The sequence below is a fragment of the Myotis nattereri genome (assembly GCF_964212035.1).
Source record: "Myotis nattereri genome assembly, chromosome: 15".
NCBI lineage: Eukaryota > Metazoa > Chordata > Mammalia > Chiroptera > Vespertilionidae > Myotis > Myotis nattereri.
In genome coordinates, this window is record NC_138090.1 from 12689951 (window position 1) to 12707568 (window position 17618).

General features: G+C 53.1%; 1 protein-coding gene and 1 long non-coding RNA gene across 4 annotated transcripts; one reads left to right on the forward strand and one right to left on the reverse strand.

Annotated features, from left to right (window-relative positions):
* Positions 1 to 4523: 4523 nt before the first annotated feature.
* On the reverse strand, positions 4524 to 9187 carry LOC308531627. Its single transcript, XR_013996934.1, has 5 exons — positions 9100 to 9187; positions 8185 to 8332; positions 6138 to 6207; positions 5712 to 6050; positions 4524 to 4726 (listed from the first exon to the last, which is right to left on the reverse strand). It is a non-coding gene; the product is annotated as an uncharacterized lncRNA (long non-coding RNA).
* CA7 (carbonic anhydrase 7) lies at positions 7579 to 16752 on the forward strand. Of its 3 annotated transcripts, none has more exons than XM_081108644.1 (8): positions 7579 to 7691; positions 10204 to 10401; positions 10592 to 10708; positions 13414 to 13732; positions 14509 to 14604; positions 14718 to 14780; positions 15301 to 15456; positions 15957 to 16752. In XM_081108644.1, exons 4-8 carry the CDS (start codon positions 13511 to 13513, stop codon positions 16077 to 16079), a joined length of 660 nt encoding a protein of 219 aa, XP_080964770.1. In that variant the 5' UTR covers positions 7579 to 7691; positions 10204 to 10401; positions 10592 to 10708; positions 13414 to 13510; the 3' UTR covers positions 16080 to 16752. The 3 variants fall into 3 exon arrangements, with proteins under 3 accessions (XP_080964770.1, XP_080964769.1, XP_080964771.1); XM_081108645.1 differs by having other exon boundaries at positions 7581 to 7691; positions 10277 to 10401; XM_081108643.1 differs by lacking the exon at positions 10592 to 10708 and having other exon boundaries at positions 13614 to 13732.
* The last annotated feature ends 866 nt before the right edge of the window (positions 16753 to 17618 follow it).

Below are 17618 nucleotides of genomic sequence, written 5' to 3' on the forward strand. Positions count from 1 at the left end.
AATCCTGTCTGAATAATACCTTTCGTTATGATGATGATGATGATGATGATGATGATTTACCCATTTCACCCATCATCTCATGCAACACTTTGAGGACCTGTTTCCAACCACAAAGCTAGCTAGCTGCTCCCGGCTGCAGGTACAAAGACCAAAGATGAATAAGACCAGGGCCCTGTTCTTGGGGAGGTCACAGCCCAAGAGGGGAGAGGAACAGTAGACAAGTACTTACTAGACAATATGGCCATCCTATAGATAGAGGAGATGGGGGAGCTGAGAGGGGCACAGAGGCACACCACTCACCCACCCCCCAGGAATGTTTGGTGTGGTGTGGGCAAGGAAGAACGTTTTAAGCAGAACAGCGGGTGTCATCTGGGGAGGCAGAGAAGGCATGGCAGGCTGGAGGCACTAAAGGAGTTTGATGGGGTGGGGAGTTAGGTGAAGGGTAGGGAGTGGTCAGAGGAGGTTTGAGGGACAGCAGGGGCCAAGTTGTGAGGACCATGAACAAACAAGCAAGGAGGAATTTAAAGCCCTTTGCTTTCTGAAAAGAATCACTTTCAGGAAGAGGACGGCTGCCCTGTGGGGATGGGTGGCAGCCTCCATAAGGAAGAGGGAAGGAGAGGACCCTGGAAACCAGGAGACCAGCAGGCAGTGCCTTCAGGATTCCTTTCTCACTAAGTCCCTACAGCCACTTCAGGTTAATAATTGCCTGAAATAAGGTGGAAATGAGCACAAATCCCCAAGCCCAACCTACCCTGGGATGTAGACAGGGGTGGAATCACAATTTGACAGTAATCCTGTAGTAACGATCCATGCAATTCCCCCGGGTGCTGTCTCTGGGGTCAAGGTTGAGGCACACCCTCTCATGATTTCCCTGGCCCCTACCCAGCACCCATGGAACAACTGATGGGAAACAAAGGCATGAGGCTCTCCCAGCACATTACGTGCTTATGCTATCATTTCCTTCTCCAGTCGGACAGATGAAATATAAGGGATAATAAAATATGCCCAGGGAATGTAGGAAGGTCAAAAGGAGATGGGTGAGAGTTCACTGCTTAGCTTCTCATGCTCAGTGCAGTCCTATGCACTGCGTGAAAGAAAACATCCCTAAATTTGGGGGGTCAGGGGAGTCATACTGACTATGAAAAAAAAATGTAGCCCAGCCAGCATGGCTCAGTGTCAACCTATGAACCAGAAGATCACAGTTCGATTCCCGGTCAGGGCATATGCCTGGGTTGCGGGCTTGATTCCCAGTGTGGGTTGTGCAGGAGGCAGCTGATCGGTGATTCTCTTTCATCATTGATGTCTCTATCTCTCTCCCCCTCTCCCTTCCTCTCTGAAATCAATAAAAATATATTTTTTAAAATGTATGATTTTGAAAAGATCTGTATTGGTGGTATCTGTAAAATATAAAAATAAATCCCTCAGCCGAAACCGGTTTGGCTCAGTGGATAGAGCGTCGGCCTGCGGACTGAAAGGTCCCAGGTTCGATTCCGGTCAAGGGCATGTACCTGGGTTGCAGGCATATCCCCAGTAGGAGATGTGCAGGAGGCAACTGATCGATGTTTCTCTCTCATCAATGTTTCTAACTCTCTATCTCTCTCCCTTCTCTCTGTAAAAAATCAATAAAATATATTTTTAAAAATAAATAAATAAATAAATAAATCCCTCAATGTATTAGTCTCCTAGGACTGCTGTAACAAACTGGCTGGCTGAAAAATACAGAAATTTATTGTCTCAAAGTTCTGAAAGCTAGAAGCCTGAAACCAAGGTATAGGCAGTATGCTCCCACTGAAGCCTGAAGGAAAGAGTCCTTCCTTGCCTCCCAGCTTCTGGTGGTTTGCTGGTAATCCCTGGCTTACAGCTGCAGCACTGCAATCGCTGCCTCCATTGTCACATGGCATTCTCCCCTCATGTTTCTATCTGTCCTTCTTTTCTTATAAGGACACCAATCGCATTGGATCAGGGCTCATCCTAATGACCTCATCTTAACTTGAATACATCTCCAAAAACCCTGTTTCTAAATAAGATCACATTCCCAAGTACTGGGGGTTAGGACTTCAACAGCTTTTGAAGGATACAATTCAACCCATAATAGCAAAGCACCTGTGCTGGAGCTGTGGGGATTGAACCGATACAAACTCTGCCATCTGGGAACTCAAGGCCCATGAATGAGTCTTTGTTACTGTGGAGGACGAAGAATCAGGTATCAGAACAGGAAACCATGGCTGCATTCATTTAAGCTGGTTTTCAAAGTGTGGTCCAGGACCAGCAGCAGCAACATCACCCGGGACCTTGTTAGAAATGCAAATCCTCAAGCCCCATCCCAGACCTGCTGAATCAGAAACTCTGGGATGAGGTCAGGAAATTGTTTGAACAAGCCCTCCAGGTGATGCTGATGCACTCTCAAGGTTGAGAACCTCTGATCTAGGCCAATCTCCCACTGAACAGATGGGAAAACTGAGCCCCTACCCACATTACTGAGCACTTAGATGCCGGGCAGGCCCTTGATGTGCATCACCTCATTTTGTGCCCATTTGTGCTGATCCAATGAACAGACACTATTGCTCATCCCAGTTCACAGACAAGAGAACAGAAGCTTGGAGGGTGAGTAACATTCCAAAGTCTCACAGCTATTAAGAGGTGGTGTAGAGATTAGAAATAATCACCCCAACTGATCTGGCCAGACCCAGCTCAGGTCTATTTTGTTACCCATCATTATTGGTCCCAGCTGGTGGAGACTGGATTAGTGAGCTCCCAGGAAGTTTGGGGCTAGCTCTGCCCTAGAAGAGTTTATAATCTATGGGAAAACAGCCAGGAAGAATCAGTCACAACCCAGGACACTCTCCCAGGCCTCGGCCACTAACCTTCTCTGCCTGCCCTTTGCCCATCCTAGCCCTTCTCACCCTGGTTTTTATTGACCAATAATTTACCTCTCTTTCCCACCCCTCCCAAAACAGCTGTGGGTCTGTCATGCTCACAGTTGTATCACCCATGCCTGGCCCAGTACTTGGCATCTAATAAATCTTCAACAGATGCTTGTTGAATGAAAGAATGCATTTCTGAAACTACTTTACATTTTTAAATGCCTTACTGGTAATGTATATGTCATCATATATGGTAACCCCACTTCTAGCAGTTTATCCCAAGAAAGCATCAGACACACACAAAGATGTATAAATATGAATGTTCCCTGCAGTGCTATTTATAATAATGAAAACTGGAAATAACTCATATACTAAACCCGTGGTCGGCAAACTGCAGCTGGAGAGCCACATGCGGCTCTTTGGCCCCTTGAGTGTGGCTCTTCCTAAGCCTTAGGAGTACCCTAATTAAGTTAATAACAATGTACCTACCTATATAGTTTAAGTTTAAAAAATTTGGCTCTCAAAAGAAATTTCAATCGTTGTGCTATTGATATTTGGCTCTGTTGACTAATGAGTTTGCCGACCACTGACCTAGACCATTGTGCAGTTGTTAAGTGTCAAGTTCTCCAAGGCTGACCAAACAGGAAAATGCTAACCATAGGGCATTGGGTGTGTGAGAGGGGGGTAGGGAGGGGAACTGATCACAAAGCTATACATGTGAATACATGTGATTCTGATTGTTTTTTAAGTATGACTAATATGTATCAAAAAAAGCCAGGCAGGATGGTCACTAGAATGTTAACAGTGCTGATTCTTGAGTCACATGATCAGTTGTTTAAATTTTCTTCTATATGCTTTTCTGATTCTTCCAAATGTTCTGCAGTGAATAGTTGCCACTACGATAATTGGCAAAGGAATGTTTGGGGTTTTAAATGGGCCCAACAAGGTAAGGAAAGGGGAAAGAACAGAGTTCCTAGGGTCTCAGGGGTGCATCCTTGGTGCCAGGAATCACCTTACCTGACTGTACTATTAGCCTTCTAGACTCTCTAGTCCCATCTTACAGATGAGAAAACAGACTCAGAGAGGTGAAGCAACTTGCCCCAGGTCACACAGCCAGTGATGCTGGAAGCCAAGCCCAGATCTGTCTTGAGTCCACAGCCTAGGATCATTATATCCCACTGCTTGCTGCACACATCCCCACACATGCTTGGAGTGGAAATGTTTTTAAAACACACACACACACACACACACACACACACACAAGACATGATAATTCTGATCTTAGAATCTCTAGGCCATAGGGCTTCTAGCCTGCCTGTTGGTCCTGTGCATAATATACTATGAAGAGCAGGCATGATTCTGCTTGTTGGTGCAGCGTTGGACACCTGTTTTTTCAACCAATGCTCACAGGAATGCCCTTGAGGTGGACAAGGTAGGGATGAGCCTCTTATCAGCTATAGAGCAAAAACACTGTACCTTCAAGAAGGAAAGTGAAATCAGGTCAAAGTTGCTTGATGAATGAGGTGTGGCTATGCAAGCTGCTCCTGCTCTCCTCCCCAGCCCTTCAGCACAGCCCTCACATCCCCATGCTCTCCTTCCTCTAGAAACAGCAAAATCCAGGAGCCACTGACACCAATGAGACCAAAGAGTAAACTCCAGAGCAGTGAAATCAACTCAGCTTTAATGACAGCACGTAATTGAGACAGGAGGCGCCTGAATGAGGGCGCGGGCTTTACCAAGTTGACCTGAATGGCTGCCGGGACAACTGGGGCTGCATCTGAGACAGGCAGGCTCCATCGGCGCCTCTCATCTTCCTGAGTTCCCAGCACTCCAGCACTGGGAGGAAATTTTTGATAGTCAAGCTGCAGGAAGGAAAGAATTGGATCAACTTTTATTTGGTTGTTAAAGAGGTAATCCAGTTGACTCTTGGACAATGCGTGGGTTAGTGACACCAATCCACACCCATGCAGTCGAAATTCCACATATCACTTTTGACTCCCCTAAAACTTAACTAGTCATAGCCTACTGTTGACCGGAAGCTTTACTGATAACACAGTCTATTCACACATATTTTGTATGTTATATGTGTCATATGCTGTATTCTTACAGTCAACTAAGCCAGAAAAAAGAAAATGCTACTAAGAAAATCATAAGAAAGAGAAAATACATTTATAGTACTGAATGTATTTATTGGGAAAAAAATCCATGTATAAGTGGAGCTGTGCGGTTCAAACCCATGCTGTTCAAGAGTCAACTGTACACATTTTCGTTCTTTTGAAAGGAGGAGGCAGTACAGTGTGTCCCTCCCACCCCTATTCCTCCTCCTCCCCCGCCCTTCTGGTCTCCCTCTCTCCTCCTTGGAGGCAAATATCCTCCCTAGTTTCTCTTAACTCCTTCCAGAGTCATGCATATATATATGCAAAGCATATATACACAAATGACAACCAAATTGAAAATCCACTTCTCCCCCCTCCCTGTGATTTTAGACATACTGAATAAGGGACTCAGCAGCCTTGGGTTTTCATCCTTGCTTTGTCACTCACTATGCACCATAATTAAACTTCCCTGAGCCTTGCTTTCCTCATCTGTAAAATGGGGTGAAATCCCCCCAGGAGTGCTGTGCAGATGACACTGGATGCAAAACTATACAAATAATTCCAATTTATTTTTAATGCTATAAGTAAATTTTTTTTAAATATATTTTATTGATTTTTTACAGAGAGGAAGGGAGAGAGATAGAGAGTCAGAAACATCGATGAGAGAGAAACATCGATCAGCCGCCTCCTGCACATCCCCCACCGGGGATGTGCCCGCAACCCAGGTACATGCCCTTGACCGGAATCGAACCTGGGATCCTTCAGTCCGCAGGTTGACGCTCTATCCACTGAGCCAAACCGGTTTCAGCACTATAAGTAAATTTGGAGAAGGCCTGGGTCACTGTGAGAGGGAAGTGGGTCAATGAAGTAGACACAGGTCCTGAGGGTGTGACAACTCCCCCAGGAGAAGGCAGGCTCCTCTGTGAGCTGAACAGAGGCTGCAGGTCACGTGGAAGCAGGCGTTCACCTTCTTGGTCTGAAGATGACATTTCTGGCTTGGAGACCTGGGGCCTTGGCAACGTTGCCTTCTCTCTCATTTGCTGGTCTTGGGGCCACTCTTGCATCTCTATCATGAGTCCCCCGTCCACACCTGAGGGTCAAATTTATATTAAGAGCCCCTTCCTGCTCCTGGGTCAGAGAAGGGTATCTAGGCAGGGCTGAGAAATCACTGACTTACCTTGAAAGTTGTCAATTCATCTCCACAAGTCTTCCTGGGGAACTGGGGTTCAGGGCCGAGGAGAGGGGAACTGATTAAGACAGCCATGGAGATGCAGGGGAGTCAGACAGACAGAATGGCAGAATCCTTCACAAGGACAGCCAAGAGCAGGGCCTGAAAAAGTCTCCTCTGGTCAAGGTCAGACCAGCAGACATTCTACAAATGGCCCTTTAACTCCTGTTGGGTACAGGCACCGTGGTGGGATCATTTCCTGTCCTTCCACCCACCCATCTGTTTGTCGTAGCCAGACACTGGCCCTAGTCGTGGCACAAGGCACATCCTAAGATGTATTAGGTTGGGCCAGGTTGGAACGAGCAGGTGGAAGACAAAGGATGTACCAGGTGGAGGACACAGCAAGGCCCCGACCTAGAGGGTGGGAAAACGTTGGGCCAAGCTCCGCAGGCAATGAGGTTGACTGCGTTTGAGGGGCCTGAGCTCCCTGCATGTGTGCCGAAAGTCATGGGAGGCAAGAAAAGGAGGGACAAACAGTGGGCTGCACAGGGACAGGCAGAGAGTCCGGACAGAATGAAGAAGCCATGGAGAGAATGAGAGGGTGGGAGGCAAGGTCTGCAACTTGGATCCAAGGGTGAGCCAGCTGGTGTGTATGGACCTGTCTGTCTTCATGCTGCTCGTTAGTAACAAAAAGCCCCACTTGCCTTGAAGGCTCTGGCTTTCCCTGGGCTAGGGGTTTGGACAGCCCTTGCCCTCCCCCAAGGCTCCCTAGACCCCTGCACCCACAGGACCCACTGGCCCCCATCCCCAGGGGAGTGGTAAAGAGCGCAGTACCTGGAGTGACACAAACTGGGAGTGAATCACTCACTAGCTGGCTAGTGACACGGGGCAAGTCACTGCACCCCTCAGGCCTCATCCCCTAAGGAGGCCTAATGGCAGTACCACCCAATGTCCTAGGGAAGCTGAGAGGTTCAGAGAACAGGATAGACCCAAAGCTTGGCCCAGAACCTGCCACAGTGCCTGGCAAACGGGGAAGCTCCAGTTCTGGACACGATGGTCAGTGCAATTCGCAATTTAAAGGGGACTCTCCAAACCCAGAGGACGCAGGGCCCAGGGCGCAGGTCCTCGGGGGTGGGATTTACTGCTGGGGACAAGCCTGGAGAGGGGAGGGAATGTCCCGGGCGCCCCTCCGCGCGAGCGGTTTCTCCTCCCAGAGCCTGTACACGTGCTGGAAGGGAGGAGGGAGAGTCGCCAGGCCAGGACTGGAGAGGTTTACGTCCCCCTAGCCCCGCATCTCCACTGGGGGCTCAACTAGCTTGCGGACCGGGCGGTGCAGGGCCGGCCTCTCTCGCCCTGAGTGGGGGGGCGGGGGGGGCGGGGGGGGAGGGCGGGTCTCCCGGGAACTGCTCCGCCTGCCATCGCTTTAAGAGGCTGCTCCGCAGCAGCGAGCGGGGCGGGAGCCGCAGCTGAGCCAGCGGAACTGAGTCCAGCCGGCAGGTGCACGACTGCGGGACGGCGGCGGCATGACCGGCCACCACGGCTGGGGCTACGGCCAGAAGGACGGTAGGCGCAGACCCTGGCTGGCCCGGATCCGCGGCGACTCGCCCCCTGACCCTCGCGCCCGGCCGGGCTTCCCGGACCCGCAAATCCCGCACCCTTCAGGCCAGACCGGGACCCCCATCCCATCCAGCCCCCCCAGAACCCGGCCCACCTGCCCAGCCCGAGCCCTGGCTCCCCTGCGCCTGGCGCAAAGTCCGCGCTGCGCCCCAGCGCACGGCCGCCAGCTGCACTGTGCCGCCTCCTCCGCGCAGCCCCCGACCGCCGCACGCACTCGGACCCGGGCCGGCCGCGATACACACTCACTCTCCCCTCGCGGGCACTGGGGATGGAGGTGACCCAGCGCAGCGGGGAGAGGGAGGTCGATCGGGGGCGGAGCGCGGTACGTGGGTGCGGGATGCGGGATGCGGAGTGCGCAGGAATCTCCTGAGTCCGGCTCCGCCAGGGCAAGGGCGAAGCGTCCCCGGGAGAGTTTCCCTGAGGGATGTTCGGCGCTTACCTGTTGGCAGGTACAGGAGGGAATGGATCATTTGGGTGCCCACGTATGTGTCTGGGTATCTCCATGGAGCAGGGTGTCTGAACACGTCCCGGCGTGAGGCGTGGCCCACACCATCCTCCTGGTGTGACCTGGAAAATAGCTCCTCATTCTGCCTCAGTTTCCGTAGGATGCAGAGGAAGGGAGCAGAGGCAGGCTGCTTGAGTGTGGGTCTGCGGCAGGTCAGTTCCTTTTTGGGCCTTTTCCTACCATGCTGAGATGGAGTGGGGGGGGGGCGGGTAAGGGTTTCCCCCCTTTCCCTGGGGTGAACAATAAGGACCCAAGATCCAGGCTGCCGGTAGACCCAGGCAGGGCAGGTGCGGGTGGGAGAAGGGCAAATGCAAGGGGAGGAACACTCCTCAACCCCCACCCCACCCCCCTTCTCTGGGGAGAGGCAGTCACTGGGGGTTGAGGACTACAGTCTGGGGTCAGGAGGTTGCCATGGGCCAGAGGGAGTTAGAGAGATGCTGTGGTATATCTGGCCCCCTCTGGGACCCCAAGGACACCGGAGCATCTTTTGGAGGGGAGAACTCCAGATCTGGGCATGCAGAAGCTAGAAAGAGGCAACAGAGACCAGCAGAGATGGAGAGAGAGGCAGAAAAGGGGCGCTTGACAACCCATACGAGACCATCTTCCCCCCAGCACCTGCTCCAAGCCAGCTTCCGTGCGCTCCCCCAGAGTCAGAATCCCCTAACTCCAGCCTTCTTTCTAGTCCTGCCCACGCGCTCTGAGCATCCAATATCCCATAGGCCTGCCCCATGGCCAGCCACCCTCAGACTGCTTGCTGCCCCTCACCCACCCAGACCTGGGTGGTCCAGTTTAAGGGCACGGAGGGAGAAAAGGACAATGGATAGAGGTGCCAGCAGGCGGCATACTCACGAGACTTCAAAAAATAACCCAGTGAGTCTGGACCTCGATCTGAGTCATCCACTGGGGACACAGCTCTGTTGGCACCTGCTGCTATTTTCTCAGGAAAACTTAAGAAGCCAAAAGACAGGGAGAAGCACCAGCCGGCAATAGCTCTAAAAATAGGCTGCATCTCAGGATGTTCCCCAGGGAGAAGCCTCTCGGCTACAGATGGAGCCTCTGGGAGGCAGGGGGTGGGTGCCTGTGGGTGTGCATGCAGGTGTGTGGGTGTGCACGCAGGTGTGTGTGTGTGTGTGTGTGTGTGTGTGTACCAGCATGTGTTTTGCTGTAGTCCCTTAGTGCAGGTCTGGGTTTGCAACAGGCAGTCTCTGGATAAGGGTGCATATGTGTGTGTCAGGTATAGTCAGCAGGGTATGTGTGTGTTTGTACACATGTGTGTTGCTGGGCCTCGCTGCTCAGGGCCCAGTGAGCTCCGGTCACTATGCACATGGGTGCATATGTGAGAATCTCTGGATCGGTAGGCACACGCCTGCGGAGGACAGCTGGGGGCAGTTCATGCATGTGCTGTGTTTATACCAGTGCCCAAGTGCATGTGTGCACATACCTGAGTGGCCTTCAGTCCTCTCCTCTGTGAAATGAGGACCACCTTGGTTTCTGCTTCACAACGTGGCTGTAAGGAACAAATGCATGTCACACAGCCAAAGCCAGGAGGATGGGAGCATTTATTATCATTATCACAAACAGCAACCCGAACATACCCAAGGTGCAGGAAAAGGCCAGATTCCTGGTAGGGTCAGGTCAGGAGCTTCAGATGCCTGGGGAGGGAGGGGCCCCTCTGACCATGGACTGGATGTTGGGAGGACCCACTGCCCAGAACCACCCCTCAGCCGATGGCTGTATTGTGCTCTCTTCCACGCATCACCTCTCTGGGCCTCCTATCAGCTCTGGGTGGTGAGTTTTCATGAGGTCCTTTCGAAGACAAGGAAATGAAGGGTAAGTGGCAGAGCTGGGATTGGAGCTCCGGGCCACACAGCTCTGAAGCAGCGGCCAAGGTCTGAAAGGACACCCGGGAGACACCTGGGCTGGCCTGAGTCCTTACCCTCTCCCCACCTGCAGGCCCCTCACAGTGGTACAAGCTGTATCCCATTGCCCAGGGAGACCGCCAATCACCAATCAATATCATATCCAGACAGGCTGTGTATTCGCCCAGCCTGAAGCCACTGCAGCTTTCCTATGAGGCCTGCACATCCCTCAGCCTTGCCAACAATGGCCACTCTGTCCAGGTGGACTTCAACGACAGCGACGATCGATCTGGTAAGCGGCCCCTCACAGACTCTGGCACCGCTCCACCTGGGGAACGAACCCTGTTTGGGGCAGGCACAGGAGGGGCAGCATGCGGTGTGGGGGGAAAGGCTCCACCTCTCGCCAGCTGTGAAGCCGCGGCCTGAGCCTCGGCCTCCTTAGGCATAAAATGAGAGTAATAAGACCTTATTTTGCTCCCTAGGGTCATAGAGAGGAAAAATGAAAAACTGAAGCGATGTTTGTAGTGCTGGCACACAGCAGATGCTCAGAAGCTCAAGAAATGCTACTTCCCTTCCTTCTCTTCTATTTAGTGCTTTAGGTCAGGTTTGTTTTCACTTCTCTCCCTGCCCCATCACTGTAGGGCTGTGTGGCCTAAGGCTAAACCCTCCTCTGTGTGTGCTCTGGCCAAGCCCAGCAGAGAGAAAGGAACGAAAATGTTCTGTGCCAGGCCCCTTGCTAAGGTCACAGGCAGCTTTTATTCCTCTCAAGAATCTACCTCTAAGATGGGCAAGTAGGTGCCCTGGCCTGGTGGCTCGGTTGGAGCATCGTCCTGTACACCAAAGGCTGTGGGCTTGATTCCCAGTCAGAGCACATACCTAGGTTGTGGCTTTGATCCCCAGTGGAGACAGGCAGGTACAACAGACAGCTGATCAATGTTTCTCTCTCACATCATCTCACTCTCTCCCCTCCCTCCTTCCTTCTTCTCTTTCTCTAAAAATCAATAAAAATATGTAAATATATCTTTGAATGAGGATTAAAAAAAAAAAAAAGATAGGCAAGTAGAGACTCAGTGAGCTGGGGAGGGCACAAACCAGACAGTCCAACTCCAAAGGTCTTCTTTCCAGCCCACATTCAACCTCAAGATCTTGGGCCAGAGTGAGGCCAGCAGGAATTCATGGCACTCTTTCCAAGGTCTCTTTGCCCTGGGATTAAAGTCCAGGCTCTTTTATGATAAATTCCTAGGCAGAGGGCCTCAGAAGTGCTCCTCCGTGAAGGAATTGTGTCCTTATGATCAGACTTATGAGGGGTGGAGTGGGGCAAGGAGGAAACTTGCTGGAGTTTCTTGTGTAAGAAAGCGACAGGAACTCTGCCTACCCCGCCTGCTCTCCTCCATGCACATAATAAAAGTTCCTCAAGGGAACTTAAGTTTCAAATAAAAAAATCAAAGGGCAGCCCAACCGGCATGGCTCAGTGGTTGAGCATTGACCTATGAGTCAGGAGGTCATATTTGATTCCCAGTCAGGGTACCTGCCCCGGTTGCTGGCTTGATCCCCCGTGGGGAGCATGCAGGAGGCAGCCAATCAATCATTCTCTGTCCTTATTGATGTTTCTATTTCTCTCTCCCTCTCCCTTCCTCTCTGAAGTTTAAAAAAAAAAAAATTTGAAGAGGAGGGAAGTCAGATGGGACTGATTTTAGTTGCTTAGCTCTGAGTTCCCTGCTAGGCTAGGAAAAAAGGGAAAGAGGATCAGTTATAGTTCTTGCTGCAGAAGGGAGCAAATCCAGCAGATCCTCAGAAGAGAAACAGCATTTCCTGGTACTAAATTGTAGGAAAAGCCTCTCACCCAGAGCTTTGGAGAGGGACATGGGGCTCTTGATAACCAACCTTAGGTTAAGTTTATGAAGGAGCAGTTTTCATATGGCTGTACCTTCTAAACGGAGGCCACTGAGGGTTCAATTCAGACAGCAGTAGCTCAATGAAGGCCACTGTATGGGGTGGGGGTAGAAAGCCCAAGGGACAGGCCCCTGAACCACTGACACAGGGGCTCACTGTTAAGTCCGCTGGGGTTCCCTCCCCTACCAGAACACCCAGGCCTGAGAGGGCAGGGAGCCAGTGGGAAGAAGGTAGGTTTGGGGGAGAGATGATTGGAGCTGTGCCACTCAATAGCTGTGTGGCCCTGGACAGAACACCTACTTTTCTGAGCCTTAGTCTCACGTTTGTCCAATAGGGATAACCTGTGTCCCCCTCAAGGTCTCTGTGGGGGCTGACACCGATGGAGTTCAGAATACAGTAAGTGCACAGTGAATGGCAGTGTGTTTTATGGTCAGCAAGAGGCCAAGGGAGCCAAGTTCAAGGGGTTAGGGAAAGAGTTCGTTCTCTGAGAGACCACACTTGGGTCCCAGGTAGAGCATGCTCAGAGGGGGAGGGGAGGTCCCCACAGGCCGTGTCAGGGAGCTCAGCCTGAAGGCCCTGCTTCTCAGATAAGGCAGGACAGATAGCAAGGATTGTCCTCTCTCCTCCTCTTCTTCCCCCTCCTGCTCTTCCTCCTCCTCCTCCTCCTTCTCCTCCTCCTCCTCCTCCTCCTCCTCCTCCTCCTCCTCCTCCTCCTCCTCCAGGGGCCCACAGGGGGCAAGGCCCTGGCCTGGTCACCATCCTGAAGAGGTCTAATGGAACTCTGAGCCCAGGGCAGTCACCTGATCCAGGGGCTCACATTCAGGCCTGGCAGGAGCTCCCTCCACTGCCAGATCCCTTTCAGCTAGAAATTCAATAAGTCTCAGGAGGCCTTAGGCGTGGCCCCAGCTCACCAGATATCAGGGTGGGAAAGTCATAAAACCAGCACAAATGGGGCCCACCATTGGAGGTATCTGGGTCCAGCCACCAGAGTGGGGACCCTCAGGAGCTGGCCTCTGGACACTAGGTCCTGAGGAGGCAGCATGGCCTGGTGATTAGGGGCTTGGGCTCTGGACTTACAAAGGATATGCAGGCTTATCTCCTAGCTCAGTGCCTTGCTGTGTGACCCTGGGCAAATGCCTTGCCCTCTCTGTGCCTTGGCCTCTTCCTTTACAAAATAGAGATAATAGGTTCTAGCCCTCATGAGCTACTATGAGAACTAAACAAAATAATCCTTCTGACTCAATCCTCGGTCAGCGCTCCAGACATGGGGGACATATTGTTAGTGATAATTGGGGGGTGGGGGGGTGGGGTGGGGTTAGAGGCAAGGTTCCAGCTTCCATGCAAAATTGGTCAGGAGTGGGGAGAATGGAGAGATGTATTCTGTCAGTGCCACACTCTCTGCCACCTGCAGGCTGCCAGGACTTCTGCCCTGGCCCAGCTAAGGGACCAGGGAACAGAGTGGAGACTGACCCAAGACCAGTTAGCCCAACCAATTTTCCAAATGAGAAATGTACCTCCCTCTTGGGTCCTGCCCTGATCCTGGCACCAGCACCTGCCGGTTGTTGTGGACTCTCTCACATGGATTGCTACACGCCCCACTTCTACCCGCAGTGGTGACTGGGGGCCCCCTGGATGGGCCCTACCGGCTCAAGCAGTTCCATTTCCACTGGGGCCAGATGCACAATGTGGGCTCAGAGCACATGGTGGACGGCAAGTCATTCCCCTGCGAGGTAAGGGCCCTCCTCAGTGGGAACCCCTTTGGGGAAGGAGTGGGGGACTGGATAGTCAGGGGTTTAGCAGGTGCCTGGTATGGAGTTCTGGAGAGACTGAGGACAAGCACCCAGTGTCTGGGAGAAACGTCCTCCACCCACCCCCAGCCCAGGATCTTCTACCTGAACTCTGCCCACTGCTGCCCGGGTCTGTGTGTGCAGAAGGAATTTTCTGCAGGACAAATCCAGTCCCGCCACACCCTTGCTAATAAGCCTTCGAGGACTGTGTTTAGCATTCAAGGCCTTGCTGAGCCTCCTCCTCCCCTACACGTCCCCACGCTGCACTGCAGGTGATGAAGCCGCAGCCCACACCTGGCTCTTTCACACCCATACCTCCAGGTAGTCTTCCTGGAATACCTTTCCCCCAAGGTCCCGCCTGATTACCCCCTAATTATTCTTTGGACTCAGTGCAAGTGCCTCTTCCTCAGGGCGTGTCCCTGGACGGTCATTATCTATTTTATAGTTAGTTCATGGAGGGCAGGGCCTGAGCCGGATTCCTCTTTGGTTCCCTGGGGCTCAGGAAAGGGTTGGGCCCAGAGCAGGGCGGATGCTTCTGTGCCCTTTGGGGGCTCCCCAGGGCCACATAGGATGCTAGCTAGGCCCCGGGAGGTTGGTTGGGCAGCCTGTCCTTCCTTCAGAGGAGCCAGGAGTCTGATGGGAGTGAGAGAAGCCTTGCTCTGAGCTCCTGTGGCCCAGGGAGTGCTGAGCACTGGTCTGGCCTGTTGTTAACCCTATAGCTGCACCTGGTCCATTGGAACGCCAAGAAGTACAGCACCTTTGGGGAGGCGGCCTCAGCACCCGACGGACTGGCTGTGGTCGGTGTCTTCTTGGAGGTGAGGGCGGGGTTTACCCAGGGCCAGGGTGGGGGGAGGGCATGAAAGGCCTGGAACTGCCCCTATTTTCAGAATCCAGTGGTGCCGGGCTCACACTACCCTCTCCCTGACAGATCGGGGCTGAACACCCCTACATGAACCGTCTGACAGACGCACTCTACATGGTTCGGTTTAAGGTGAGACCAGGGGTCCATGCCTCTGACCCAGAGCAGCCTAGTGGGGGGAAGGGAAGAGGCTACATCATGGAGCGGACCACTCTTCCACTCTGGTAGTAAACCCTCGGTGAGATGAAGCGGGCAGGTGAGCGCCTGCAGCATCCTGCACCTGACTCCTCTTCACCAGGGTCAGGGGTCCCATGGAGTGCCCAGCGTGCCATCTCGGTGGGTATAGGATTGATAAGATACTTGTCACATTCATTAACGGTTGTCCCGCGGGCAGTGCCACTAAGGGCCGCTGAAGGCAAGGGACAAGACATGTGGCCAAAGAGCTCCTGCAGCTTTTACATACGAGCAAATGGGTGGACAGGGCCTGGTCCTGGCTGGGAGATGGCATCGGGGATCACAGGCATTTGCCCACTATTTGCATCCATGAGCCAAGGAGAAGCCTAGATCCCCCTGACAGGAACAGGGAGGGGGGCTGCAGGTCTGGTCCTGGTGGGAGGTCTATGCTGATTTCTGGGCTCCCTTCCCTATGCAGGGCACCACGGCCCAGTTCAGCTGCTTCCAGCCCAACTGCCTCCTGCCTGCCAGCCGGCACTACTGGACCTACCCCGGCTCCTTGACCACGCCCCCTCTGAGTGAGAGCGTCACCTGGATTGTGCTCCGAGAGCCCATCAGCATCTCTGAAAGGCAGGTCAGTCCTCCAGGTGGAGGGATGTGGCCTTCGGGGTCCACCCCAGCAGTGGGACTCTCCCAACCAGCAACCCACAGCCTGTGGGCCCACCATGGAGACTCCCATCTTTTGCTAATAAACGTTTAGATTCTTAGGTGGGAGTTAGCTTGATGGATGGTCATTAGGACGTAGACACAGGCTGGGAGGGGAGATCCCTGGGTCCTGAGATCTCGCCAACTGTGTTCGAATCTTAAATGTTACTTTTGCTGACAAGTGTTCACTAGATGGGATCGGAACTGGAAGTAGGTGAAGCAGGGTCAGTGGCTCTTGAGTGAATAAATAAATGAGACGGGGGTCCCAGAGAGAGAAGGAGTGGGGAGAATTGGGGACACACCCTAAGGGGAAGAGGAGGGAGGAGAGGCAGAGCTGGCTGGGCCAGGTATGCCAGAGGATGTGTCTGGGATCAGAGGGTATCACAGCATCCCCCATTCTGCCCTGAGTTTCTCTTTTGCCTCCTCAAGATGGAGAAGTTTCGGGGCCTGCATTTCACCTCAGTGGACGACGAGAGGATCCACATGGTGAACAACTTCCGGCCACCACAGCCACTGATGGGCCGTCTGGTCAAGGCCTCCTTCCGGGCCTGAGCTGCCCGGCTGCCCGGCTGGCCACTAGGACACCATCTTCCCAAGGGCTTCCATGTCAGCAGACACCAAACCATCTAAGGCTCCCTGCCTGGGGGTGCTGTGGACCCCCCTCTTCAGCTGGCTTGCTCCTTGGCCACCCTCTAGGCTTCTTGATGGGATCCCCAAGTCAGGAGACACTCTTCAGCTGCCCCGGGGGACAGGAAGGACAAGAGCTGAGCATGTTCCAAGCCTAGAGCTGCCTCTGTTCTCCAAGATCCAAAGGTCCCTGGGAACCTCCTCTGGTCTTCTTCCCACTGCCAGTGGCGGCAGCCCCACCCTGAGCTCACACTGTGATGGACGTGACCCAGCTCTCTGGGGCGGGCAGCTGACATTGCCAGAATGACTCAAGCAATAATTAGAGATGGGCATACCCTCTCGGCATTACCTCTTCTGCAGGCCTCCGCCATGCACGCACCTCACTGCCAGGCCATTAAAATAAAAAAAATGCACCCAGCCTGCTGGAGGTGACGTGGCCTTCTCCCTCCAGCCACCTGCTGCCAGGGGCAGGCACTGGCTACAGCTTATGTAGTATCTCCCCTCGTCCCCCCACCCCCAGCCACCAAAGCCACCTACATGACAATCCATCCATGCAATGATTAATAAATTCATTCATCCATGCAGCAAATACCCCTTGAGTGCCTGTGCTATGTCAAGTTCTGTTCTAGGCACTGGGGAGGCGACAGTGGTGAGGGAAGCACAGTATGTTGGGAGGGACATGGGTACTTAGCAAGTAAGGGTTATACGGAGGGCAGGCAGGGGCTATGGGAGGCAGAGAAAAGGAGGAGCCTACCTCATCTGGTGAAAAAAACAAATGCCAAGGCAGAGAGAAGGGAATGAAATGTTTGAAGCTGAGGGAAGAGCTGGTGTGCAAGCTCAGAGGTGAGAGAGCGCAGAGTGTTTGTGGGGCTGAAAGGACCTGTGGGGCTGGAGCCTGGGATTCTCCCAGGGCTACTGGGGAGGCATAAAGGGTCTGGGGTAGAGGAGGGTCAGAGCTAGATGTGAAAGGGGAAAAATCCCTGTGGAGTGTGGGTGGGTTCGCAGGAATGGCATTAGGGAGGAGAGGTGGCCAGTGGCCAGAAAAGAGGGGACAGGGTGATGGAGGTGGGGAGCAGGGGAGATGGATGAGAGAGATTTAGAAGGTGGAGCTCATAAGACAGCATTTAGCTATCCGTGAGGGGGAGGGGAGTCTGGGGTGTGTCCCTGGATGGAGAGTGAGGCCTCCACATGGACCGAGAACCCTGGGGAGGAGCTGACCAGGGTGGACACACAGCATTTGCAGGCCCCTGGAGGGGAGAACGAAGAAGCCGTGGATGTTGAGGTCTGAGCTGAGGAGGGAGGTGGGGGCTAGGGGGCTGCTTTAGAGCATCTTAATTCAAGGTGGGTAAGAGAGGGCACTGGGTCCAAGGGAGGAAGGGAGGGATGGGCATGGTGGTGGCCACATGGAGAGAGGTGGTATAACAGGCCTGATGCTGCCGGTCCTGCCAGGAACTTCAGCCAGCC

Excerpts from the sequence above, each read along its gene's own strand:
- CA7 (XM_081108643.1), top strand. The coding sequence starts at position 7,652 with ATGACCGGCCACCACGGCTGGGGCTACGGCCAGAAGGACG. Across the intron at positions 13,733-14,508 it reads GCAAGTCATTCCCCTGCGAG|CTGCACCTGGTCCATTGGAA; the intron begins GTAAGGGCCCTC and ends TTAACCCTATAG. Across the intron at positions 14,781-15,300 it reads TCTACATGGTTCGGTTTAAG|GGCACCACGGCCCAGTTCAG; the intron begins GTGAGACCAGGG and ends TTCCCTATGCAG.